This window comes from Meriones unguiculatus, chromosome 19 (assembly GCF_030254825.1).
Source record: "Meriones unguiculatus strain TT.TT164.6M chromosome 19, Bangor_MerUng_6.1, whole genome shotgun sequence".
Taxonomy (NCBI): domain Eukaryota; kingdom Metazoa; phylum Chordata; class Mammalia; order Rodentia; family Muridae; genus Meriones; species Meriones unguiculatus.
The window spans coordinates 62,245,545-62,257,555 of record NC_083366.1 but is presented as its reverse complement, the minus strand read 5'-3'; the positions used below and the strand labels follow the sequence as shown (position 1 = coordinate 62,257,555).

The following is a 12,011-nucleotide window of genomic DNA, read 5'->3' as shown; positions in this document are numbered from 1 at the left end:
TGGGAACAACAGGCAAAGGCCACAACACAGCTTTGAGGCGTTACTTCTACTTCAGGAACTCAGCACATTATCTTCAAAGATGAAACCAAAATAATGTGGCCTAGGTTTGCATTTACGAGCGAATTTCTAAAATAACACGCTTATAATCCCATCACCTGAGAGGCGGAGGCAGGAGGCTTACGTGAGTTCAAGGATAACCTGGTTTCCAGAGTGAGTCTTCAGCCAGGTGGGACTACATACTTTCCATGACCTCAAAGCAACAAGCAGCAGAGGCCAGGGAGATGGCTCAGACGAAGTGGGTCTCAACCTCCCTAATGGCTGGGACCCTCTAAAACAGCTCCTCCTGTGCTGAGCCCTAACCATGAAGTTATTTAATTGCTACTTCATAACCGTGATTTTGCTACTGTTACAGACTGTCATGTAAAATTGTATGTCATGCAGACACTTACATTATCTGATATGCAAATCGTATCTGATGTGTGACCCCTGTGAAAGGCTTGCTCCACCCACACAGGGGTCGTGACCCACAGGTTGAGAACCACTGGCTCAGAGGGTCAAGGTGCTCGCCGCGTAAGTGCGATGACCTGAGTTCGATTCCCAAAGCCCACAAAAGAGAACAGACCGCACAAAGTCGTCCTCTCACTGCCACGAGCACGCTCTGTTGTGTTGAAGGTGGCCACACGAATACATCACAAGAGCATACGCAAAATAACGATAAAATTAACGTTTTAACACGGAACTGGAGCTGCCGCCCCTGTGTCTGGCCCTCAAGTTATTCTGAACAATACCGCCAGACCATCTGTTTCTGCCAGCCGAGAGTCTGAATTCTTACAGCGGGGGTGAACATTTGTGGGGCAGGGTCCAGCCGTCACTCCCTGGCTTCTGAGTGAGGAGTGGCAGAAAAGGGCAAGCAGCCACATCTTCTTTTGTCTCGATTGATGCAACTGGTATTTATTTCTGATTTCATCAACCTGGGTGACAGAAACTAGCTCTGAAGCTGCAAGCCTCGGGCACCCTTGGCTGTTAGATCTTTGTGGCATCGGGGGAAATTCGAGGAATGGAGTTTGGTATGAGTAACTCTCAAAATTACTCTGATGTTTAGAAGCCTAAATGGAGACGTTTTCCCACAAGCAGGAGCCACCAGCAGCAAGAACAGCTTATTAGGCTTTCAAACAGTGTAAGGAACAAAAAGCACATTTTAGTTCAAGACTGAAAATGTTTCTGAAAGCATTTTCAGGGCTTAATTGACTTTTTTTTACCTTAATTTGCTGGTTTTGAAAGCCAGAGTAATTTCATGTTCTACTTTCAAAGGTTAAGTTTATCAGTTGAGCCTGAACAAAACTGTTTTTGTCCCTGAGTAGACCTGTCTCCCCAGCTGTCTCTCTCTCTGTCCTCTACCCTAGCTTCATGGGGCTCCGGAGCCCTCCTTTGGCCTCTATGGGCAACGGGAGCATATGTGGTCCTGATGTACAGGAGGCAAACACTCACACACACGAAGCTAAAATAAATCTCTAAAACCTTTAATGCTGAGAGAGCCCAGGCTGCTTCCTGTGGAATGCGAACTGAAGTTTTAGCTTTGAGCTGACCTACTGGGGGATGCCCCTGTGCCACTGACCCCCACAGCCTCATCTTTGGCCTGTAAAATTGGGCACGTGGCTACAACTACTTTCTGAAATACCAAGAAGACTTAAAGAAAATGTTTTCGAGGCACCAGGCAGGGCTGGGGATGTGTCTTCGCTCACGAAGTGCTTGTCTGGCATTTAGAAGGCCAGTTCAGGCTCTAGCATTGTTTAAACTCAGCAAAGCACTGGGTGCCTGTAATCCCAGCTCCCCAGAAGCTCCGGCAGGAAGATTATTGTGAGTTCAAGGGTCAACCGGGACTACATGAGAGCCTGTATGCAAACAAAGGACAGCAAAAGGCTGATGGGGGGGGGGGCACAGCAATTCCAAGCAAAACCAAACATTATGAAAGTCACCATGCAAATATGTGGGGTTTTTTTCTTTTTCTTTTTCTTTTTCTGCTGCTGTCCCTTGCTTATAAAAAAACAAAAAAAAACCAAAGTAATTTTCCCCAGCAAAAGTCATTGGCATGAGAGAGCTGGAAATGTAGCCCAGTTGCTTGCCTAGCGTGCAGGAAGCCCTGGGCTCAATCATCAGCAGTGCATGAGCCATGGTGGTGAACACCTCGTGACACCTTCTAGCACTTGGGAGATGGAAGCGAGAGGATCAGAAGTTGAAGGTCATCTTTGGCCAATGAGAAAAATCTGAGGGTAGCTCAGGCTACGATGAGAGAGGCCCTGTATCCAAAATGAACAATAAATTAAAATCATTAGGGTGATTTAAATCATGTATTTTTCTCTTCACCTATCTGCCACGTTGTAACTGAACAGAACATTATTTTGTTTGATAAATATTTATGAAAAGTGACATACGGGAACATTCCTTTTCAAGCCATAAAGACAAGGCATGTACAGAAGGGTTCTATCTGCTCACAAATGAAACATCAGATGTGTTTCAGGACTAACTGCCAACTTGACTCCTTTTAGGACTATGTCTGGCTGTTGTGTGATAAAAATGTTTCCTGGGGAGATTCACATCTACTCACCCCAGTTAGGGAACCCCCAGTCGAACAGAGTACAGATACCACCAAAATCTAACTTGGTAAACCCTGAGTTTTATTGGAGTTTCTTACAGGAATATGGGTAAGGAGTTACTGGTACAGAAAGGACTCAAAGACAGCAGTATCATCAAAGCCCACCCTAGCAGGCAGGACAGCTCATAAAACTGGGAACCTGGAGCACACTGCACACCTGCAGATGGCTCAACAGGTTGGACAGTGTCCTTTCCAGGTGCATCAGCTGGTCTAAACCTCCTCCAGGCAGCTCAGCTAGTTTCTACTTCTTCCAGAAAGCTTTTTAGCCTCAGCCTCCTTTGTAGCTCTGTTCTGCGAGTCTCAGAGGCACTCTCAGCTCTGTTTGCTTACTTCTAGCAGGGAGGGGCCCAGTGAGTCTGATAAGTTTCAGGGACTTCCTGAAGTTCCTTTTTTACCTTCCTGCTTACAGAGCTCTCTGCAGACTAATCCATGGAACACCCCACTGTGGCAAGCCATGGCTATTAAGTTGCCGCGCCTAAAAGATGGTGCCTGCCGGATGTACTGACTGCTGATAAACAAGTCCATGTTTGGTCAAGGCGAGCGTGGCACTGACCCATTGGCTGCCTGCTACAGGTCTGATGAGTGAGCGTGGTTGGCTGTGATTGGCTGATGTGGTTGCCTATATAATTGGGAAGTGCCCGGAGTATGGGGGAGAAGAAGCTTGCAAATGCCTGAATAAACTGCTTGAGGAAGAGCTGATGGTTGCGTCTTTCTTGCTGGACGAGACAGGCACGACACCCCACCCCTTCCTCCTCTCTTACGTTCTTTCTGTCCCGTCTTCCACAATGATCCTTGAACCTCTTGGAGGGGCGACAAAGATGTCCACGTATGGCTAAGAAGCAGTCACTTGTCAAGGAGCTTCACTAGTGGTTGAGTTGAAGCTGGTAACAGTAATCTCTGGTCTATGAGTATAAACACAACCTTTTTAAACATGCATTAGTGTTTTTCCCACATGGATGTCTATGGGAGGGTGTCAGATCCACTGGAACTGGACCTAAAGACAGATCTGAGCTGCCATGTTGGTGCTGGGTCCTCTGGAGGAGCAGCCAGTGCTCTTAACCATTGAACTACCTCTGCAGCCCAAAGACAAATGCTGAGAGGGCAGTTTGACAGGCACATCACACCCCCATTGTAAAACGACAGAAGTTGCCACCACCACCCCCGGACCTATGACCTTGCTAGCCACAGGTTTTTGCATGGTTTACAGTACCAGCCATGAATTCCCTCTTTTGAGGCAAGCCTTAACTCTAAATGGAAGGCTGCTGGTCTTGTCCACGGTAGCCGAGACATTGCACAAACATGTCTACCACATTGGTCCCTCAGCACGTAGGATTCATAGACAAGCAGGAACATTGGCAATAATGCCCCACCAGCAGCCCATATGGTCCCTTCTGGCCCTGCCAACATACATGGGTCCCATTAGTGTCTGGGATGTTATCATGTTTGGGCTTCATCAGAAGTCGTATTTGGGGCTTTTCTCGGTGACACAGCTTAGTTGAAGGAGGCCTATTTTGGGTAGTAGCCCTAGTCTGAGCTATACCCCAGCCTTCTTCAAGGGTGGCTTCCAGAGCTTAAAGATGACCAAAAGTAGAGATACCAGGAGACAGATTTTTAGCTCTACCCAAGACCAAAACTGGCCGCTCTCCAATTCTCCCAGTTAACTCTCTCAATCCCCTTGCATCTTATCAACATACCTGTCTGCCATGGCAGTCTGAATACTCTAGAGCTGTACTTTCCCGGACTTCTTGCACCGAGGGCTTGGCATGGGACATGATTCTAACCAACAAGAGGTCAAGCAAAGACCCACCACAGGGCTTCTAGGACAAGACCTGATCCCCAGTACCATCATCTGCCTGCCCCTGTCCACGGGCATGTGAAGTTATGGCACTGGGACGTATGACTTCCTGCTGAAGGAGCTTCTCTCCAGCGCGGAAAGTTTCACTCTCGGAGAAAACTGTTACACAGTGCTGGCTCAACATCCGCCACCATACCGTGGCATGTGCGTGGCGTGTGCGTGGCGTGTGCGTGGCGTGTGCGTGGCGTGTGCGTGGCGTGTGCGTGGCGTGTACATGGCCTGTACGTGGCCTGTACGTGTGTCATTGTGGCTCTCACCTTTCTTACCTCTCTAACAAAGACCACTTAGAGCAGCGCTTCTTTCTCAACCTTCCTAGCGCTGCTACCCGTCAGTTCCTCATGTTGTGACTCCCAACCACGAAAGCATTTTTGTCGCTACTTCATAACTGTGATTTTTCTGTTGCTATAAATTAAAAATGTTAAGATGTGATATGCAGATGATCTCAGGCCCTCCAAAGATGTCACAACCCACAGGTTGAGAACCACCGAGGTTGAGAGTCTCACCCGGTGCTCAGGACCCGACCTGACCAAATGACACTGTAGTGTGCACACTTGTCCCCAGCCCACGGCAGGAGCAGAGCCAGGCTGGACCTGAGGCCTTCTGATGGCAAGTAGGGCTATCTGTCCTGATCCTGCGCCTCTTGGATAGACAGAGGGCTGTCATGAGACAAATTACCTGGTGACAGCTTACTGTCCAGTCCTGTCCCAGTCCCCATTCACGTGCCGCTGGTGTGTCAAAGTCCCAGCTCCAAGCTGGAACTCAAAACAAGCTGCTCAGATGCTGGCTAGGGTCCCGGGTGGACTTTAAAAAAAAAAATTGTTTGCTCTTAAGCAAATTGGCTTGGGTTCAGAAGGTAAATCCAAGCTAATCAATAAGCAGTTTTATAACTCACCCCTAGGAAACCCAATATTTATTTGAATGTGTGCAGCAGTGTTGATGTCAGCCACCCAGGTCCTCCAGTCATTAAAAGGACCTTCACACCCTTGAGTCAAACCAGCCAGCACGGAGCTGGAAGATGGACTTAGTTTCTTCATCAAGTGCCCAGTCTGACTTTAATTAGCATACAAATGTTGTGGGGGGGCATCACACAGCGGTGTCCTAGTTCTTGGGAAAGTATTGTCCTTGTTTCTTTGGGTGAAAGAAGGGAATTGCTGGAGCCAATCAAACTGCTCCTAAGATCAATGGTGGGAAAGTTGGACAGGAGACGCTGAAGGAGAAAAAGGATTTCACCATGAGAGGTCCGAAGCCATGGCCGTTGAGAGACTAATCAGAAATATGAGGAGCTCATCCCAAAGCTGCCTTTCCAGAGAGACAGACAGACAGAGACAGAGAGAGACAGGGAGAAAGAGAGACAGACAGAGGCATAGAGAGAGAGAGGTTGCCCAGGCGACCAGAATGCAGGTGCTGGTGTGCACTCGGAGGCTAGAGAAGAGTATCTAGCGGGTTTGTTTGATGATGCGCCTTTCTGTGCCATCCTCGTGGAGAGCTGCCACCATGACCAAAGCCATCAGCTGGTTCACCAGGTACGAAGACAGACAGCTTGAGGGAGAGCAGTTTTCATGACATTTGGTAGTGAAATCTATAAAATGCTATGTGGGTTTTGTTTGCGGGGGTGGGTGGGGGGCAATTGTTTTGTTTTGAGACAGGGTTTCTCTGTGTAGCCCTGGCTGTCCTAGAACTCACTCTATAGATCAGGCTGCCCTCAAACTCAGATATCCACCTGCCTCCACCTCCCTGGCGCTGGCACTAAAGGTGTGTGCCATTATGCCCAGCTAAAATGCTCTTTTCATTTGTGACTTTGGGGACAAGATATTTCTTTACAATATGGTGGGTATGAATTTAAGTCAGGCCTACTTCCACTCAGGATGAATGCAGACAGCGACTGCTCACAGACCTTAGTGAGCCAGCTTATCTGGCTGAGGAGAGACAAGCTGCTATACGCAGAAGGGACAACGGATCGTGCTGGATTCTCCAGCCTTGCGACTGTGCATGCTAGTGACCTGCTGGATAGCTATTACGGTACTAGAATTGATAAACAGTGGACAGTATTCTATTGCAGTCAAGCTGGTTACAGCTTGGGGAAGAAAAGCGAAAACGAGGATTGATATAGCGCTGTTAAAATCGAAAACCACCAAGGCAGAAAACGGAATACAAAGCACGTTTTCATACCCGTCAGAAAATCATTCTGCAGGTTCCTCAGAACCTCGTTGATAGTATCTGGAACTGTTAGTTGGTTCATTTAATAATCAGCCACACACCCACTGAAGCACAAGTTGGCAGAGCTACCGGGAGAGGATCTGGATCTGAGTTAACTACCTCTTTGTCGAGAGTGTAAACACGGAAAGGGAACTATGAAAACAAACCTGAAGGAGAGGAGCATTTGAAGTATGTGGCCTCAGAGAGTGTGCTGTGACGTTAGCAAGTCAGATGCTCATGATGTTATTGCTCTAATGAATCTAATGACTCTCCTGTCCTTCTCCAGATGAGCCTCAGGGATGACGGACGAGGAGTGGGCTTGATCTCATGGGCACCGTCTACTCTGGGAATGTTGTCACACACATGGAGTCTTTGGCTATGGTAACTTCAAATATATACGCATATATATGAATACATACATAAAACCTATACCTCCAGTGGTCAGAGAATTAAGAAGACTGTGTGTCTCCTCTTGAACTCACAGATTTGGCAGTCAGGTGTGGAGCAGGCACTGGAGTCCTTTCAGGAAGGCTTGTGTTCTTTCTCTGGTTACCATTCAGTATCTGACCCTGGGGTTGACAAGGTCTCTGGCCCATTGCTTTCTCTAAGAAATGGATATGGATCATCTCACAGGAAGGTTTCCAAAGTTCTTTAAATAGTTTATGTAAAAATATAAAGAATTATAATTCCTTAGAGTTGTAATAATTGCAAGAAACACCATTTCTTTCTCAGGATCTAGAATTGGCCGTGATCTTTAAGATGTAAAGATAAAATAGATTATCAAACAAGTAAAAATAATTGAATTGCAGAAAAACCTAATTATAATTCTCTAGATTCACTAGATGCATAATTTACATTGCAACAAGTTTGGTGGTTGGGACACTGCCGAAACTCCGTGCTGTGTGAAATGGCTCATTCGGTGTCTCTTTGGGAATGCAAATGGAAGCAAGCCTACTTTGGAAATTCAATAATGTTGGCTCTAAGAGATGATTAAGAAAATTAATCCACAGCCCCAAATATTTGACGTGGCCACACTGCCCCGCCACCCCGCCACCCCACAAACTTAATACAAGGTGAATTTTTAAAAGCCAGTTGATTGCAAATGTTAGGGTGTTAACGTAAGGGGAATACAACATTTAGCAAGCAGGCAGTATCGGTACAAGAGAGTGAGTCGTCAGCCCTGCAGAGACACCAGGCCTAGCTGTCACCCAGCTTCCGGCACTCAGCGTTAGGGGAGTCCTGCCTTCTTGAATACTAATCAAATGGAAATAACCATAAGCAAATGCTCTCTATGATTCCTTTCTTAAAAATTCATACCGAGGAGACACATCCTTCTAAGAGATTTTATGAGGGGTAGAACTGATCTTAGCATTCGGTCTAATCCTTGTTTTTACCGAAGTCTGCTTAGACACAGAGCGATGTTTTTGCAGTGTGGTGGTTTAGAACGGCTGATTTCCTCTCTGGGAGCTGAGCAACCCCGAGTGCTGCTCAAGTGGACTCCCCTACTGCACCGAGTGACGGCTCTGCACATACCGAGAGTCACTGCCCAGGCAGAAATTTTGGTCGCTTTTGTAAATTCCGAGCCTGGGATTTCAGAGTGACTGATTGGTTCTTAGAGGCAAAAACTGAACATTGTACAGGAGACAGGTTAACACATTTGGCTTACTGCTCACATTTATTGGGGCTAAAGAGACTGAAACAACTTTCTTCCCAAAGAATTGAGAAAAAAAAAAATAACACAACAAGCAATTTAAGTAAGCACACGACAAAACTTCCTGGATCATGAACCCACATGAGATGGAGATACCAGTTCAGACAGTGTAACAAAATGTCATTCACCTAAGGCATTTCTGAACAAGGTGTCACAGCCACGCTTGTGTGCATGGTTTCACATACATAAAAGGCATCATTCATGGACAGGGAGATACATTCCTCAGGAGTCCTGGACACAGAAGCTAGAGCAGCACAGTTATTGGGTAATTTTAAAGAGGAAATCTGGCGTTCCAAGAAACAGTTTCATACATCCAAAAATCAATGAGGATTTTCCACTTGAATGGAGAAGATTATTCTGTGATACAGACTATAACAAGATTCACACTGGATTATTTGCTTTCCAAAGGCCGTTTTCAAAGTTCAGATTTCAGGTCCAGAGTCAATAGCAGCCATGGCCTGAACCACCAGGATGGCTAGGATTTAACGCTTGCTTCCACGTGGCTCTCCCCTGTCTTCTCTCAGAGGAGAAACCCCAGAGGCGGCAGGCCGGCTGATGTACCACTGTATCCAGTGAGCTTTCTGGAAGATGGGTCACCACACCCAGACGGGAACCTGCTGGGCTTCTAAATCTAGTCAATCAAATGGACTAGAATTTTCTTTTTTTTTTTTCACAGCCAAACACTTGTTATAGGAATCTTCCTGCACCACGAAGGTGAAGCTCAGGGTAGAGGAAGTAAAGCCTTCAGAGGCCAATCACCCAAAGTGAAAACACCAGCCTCCCCTGGCACAGCTGCCTCCTTGGTTCTTTGTAAACAGAGTCAGCTGGGCTGGCATTGTGCCCTGGGGTATGCCAGATACGCACACTTGGGTTCCATCTCTCAAATTCTTCAGTAGATTCAGACACACTCTCTCACACTCATTTTGCCATATTTAGGCACTTTGCAACATTAAAAAAAAAAAAGGCCCAGTTATATAAAACCAGTTTGACAAACAACCCCACCCCCCGCCTCACAAACAAAAAAATAAAATCAAAACTACCGCTTTTATAAAAATCTCTAAGAAGGCAATTTCCCTCCATTTTTCCAGGGAAATAGCACAGGCACTCTCTTCTGCCTTCACTCCGAACCCACCAGCTCTTTCTTCAGAGATAACAGCATTTCAGGTGACTTGAAATTTGCCCCGTTAGAACCAAGCAAGCTCACAGAACTCACTTAATGGTGGCGCGTGGCGCTGCTGACGTTCTTGCTGAGAAATTCCGTTTCAGCCGAGTTCCTGTAAACCCCTGAGCTGTGACAAATGCCCTCACCTCAAGGGGGACAGTTGACTATGTGTGCAAGCTGACTGCTCAGACAGATGTGCATTTAAATTCAGACAAACGTGAAATAACCTTTTCGGGAGAGAGGTGGAGTGGTTTGTTGTTTTTCTGAAGTACTTAGACATTCAATGGAAAACAAAGCCACTTTGTATGGAGAAATTTCTAATAAACGATTGCAATGATTTGGGCTAGTTGCCATTCAGAAGTTTCCCAGAGTTCTATGTTTTACATAAACTGTGAATTAAAAAAAAAAATACATGGCCAATGAATGTATTGTTCATACATCAGATGCTAATACACATGTGTGGATTAAGATCCTTGAAGATATACATCCCCACTTAAGATACATTCCACGGCAGAGGCAAGGCATCAGTCTTTGATAACAGATCCGGGATAGCAGCAGTTTAACAATCTAGTCACCTAGTTACCGCAGAAAACAGAATAGGCCCTGAATAGTCTCCCTGGTCTCAGTTAACACAGAACACACGCGGTTTTCATGAAGCACCGGGCTGGTTTGCTAATGGCAACCGTAGAATCCTGTCGCCTACTTGCTGACTAACGTGTAATGGCAGGAGGAGTCACTCTGAGGTGATACAAATCCAAACTACTGAAGACACATAAACTAATTCCATATTTCCATTTGATTTCCTGTTGTTGTCTTATAAGTTTCTCGGATTGCCTGGGAGCTCCTGGGAGAAGACACTAAATTGGGCTGAGCAGAGAGCTGCTCTAAATTGTGTCTGAAAGTATGCAAATAACCCGATTATCACTTCACAGAGGCATAGAACTGTACCAAGGGTTGTTTTAAAAGCTTTGTTTTTGCGTCTTTCCCCCTGGGTGAGTTAGGAACGTACAACAAACAAAACAAAGACCTTTTTGTTTATCTTAGTCACAGAAAGGGACAAGGTCTTCTGCATGATGTTATTTGGTGTGCTCTGTTGGATGACTCCGTGCACGCCCAGTGGGAGTCCCCTGGGTCCTATGTGGGTGGGTGACCCATACCGTTTACTGCTGATGTACCCTCTCCGTCCACATCCTAATCTGTTGGGAATACGACCACAGAGCCCAAGAAAGGACCCTGCTGTCTCCGACAAAGGCTTTGAAGCTTTTCCACTCCCCTCCCATATAAAGCACTTTTATAGACCGCAGCTGCGGGCTGACTGTGAGCGGCGAGCCAGTTAGTTACCTTAGAAAAATAGCATCTGCCAAACAACAGACACTAGATGAGGCCATGTCATCTTACAAGTTACAGCCGTTTCCTGGGAAGGGACAGCTCCCTCTGAACAGCCGTTTCTCCTGCCTGAAGATGAGATCACACAGGGAGAGGGCTATTATGTTTCTGCCAAGTCACCGTGGGGACACCGAAGAGGTGCATGCAGCAGCTGGCACAGGCTCGCCAGCCAGCGCGTGAGGTAAGCGGCCGGCTCCACTGCTCACAGAACTTCTTGTCAGGCAGTCTTATCCTTCCCCTCCGACTCTGGGTTTCTGCATGTGTCTCGTGGCAGTGGAATCAACACAGACGTTTGCTCAGTTTGCAATGCCACCACGTGTGATAACACCATCGCTACTCTGAATATTCGTGCCAGCTCCTTGGTCTAGGCGGAAGGTGAGTGACCCAGTGGGGGCCTTTGGATGGTGAGATGTGATGTGTTCGAGGCAAAGCTGCCAACCTGCTCCACAGACACAGTCTGCATTTCGGGACTGCTTCTCCCTTCACGGGAACACTCGCACCCGGGACTTGGCCTTTTCCAACACTGAATGCTTTCGGGCAGGTTCAAAGTCTGGACACAGAGGCACTTCCAAAGTTTGGCAAAGGAGGAGGAGGAGGAGGAGGAGGCAAGGTCGCTAAGAGGGGCTTTATGGCTGTGCTGTCTCACATGGCCCAAATGTGTGCGCAGGCGCCTTTAGGTTGTAGCTGGGTCGTGCTTTTTCTTCTTGCCCCGACAGGACTTGCAGACGCAGCAGATTAGACATGGAGAGGCCAGCAGCAGCAGGGGCGAGGTCACCAAGGCGATGACGCCCAATCCCACAAGGATCCCCACCACCTGGAAGTTGGGGAGAAAACCCTATTTCAGCAGGCTTGTCATCTTAGGTGTGCACATGCCCCCAAGTGTAACAGCCTCTATCGTCTGAATGCTTGTGTCCCCCTCCCGGATCCCTGTGCTGAAACCATCATACTCAGTGTGATGGCTTTGGAGAGGGGAGCCCTAGGTGATACTGTGGGACCTTGGTGACACTAGAGAGCCCAAGAGCTTGCCTCCATCCTCAGCTTTCTACCA

At 47.1% G+C, this 12,011-nt stretch overlaps 1 protein-coding gene and 1 long non-coding RNA gene across 3 annotated transcripts in view; one reads left to right on the top strand and one right to left on the bottom strand.

The window, feature by feature from the left end:
- The first annotated feature begins 5,517 nt into the window (after positions 1–5,517).
- On the top strand, positions 5,518–8,441 carry LOC132649280 (uncharacterized). Its single transcript, XR_009587726.1, has 2 exons — positions 5,518–6,031; positions 6,991–8,441. It is a non-coding gene; the product is annotated as an uncharacterized LOC132649280 (long non-coding RNA).
- Rnf144b (ring finger protein 144B) overlaps positions 8,353–12,011 on the bottom strand; it is a 64,268-nt gene continuing 60,609 nt past the window's right edge. For both annotated transcript variants that reach the window (XM_021639026.2, XM_060372850.1), the window contains exon 8: positions 8,353–11,777. In XM_021639026.2, the coding sequence (XP_021494701.1) occupies positions 11,637–11,777 (141 nt within the window). In that variant the 3' untranslated portion in view covers positions 8,353–11,636. The remainder of the gene's footprint in view (positions 11,778–12,011) is intronic.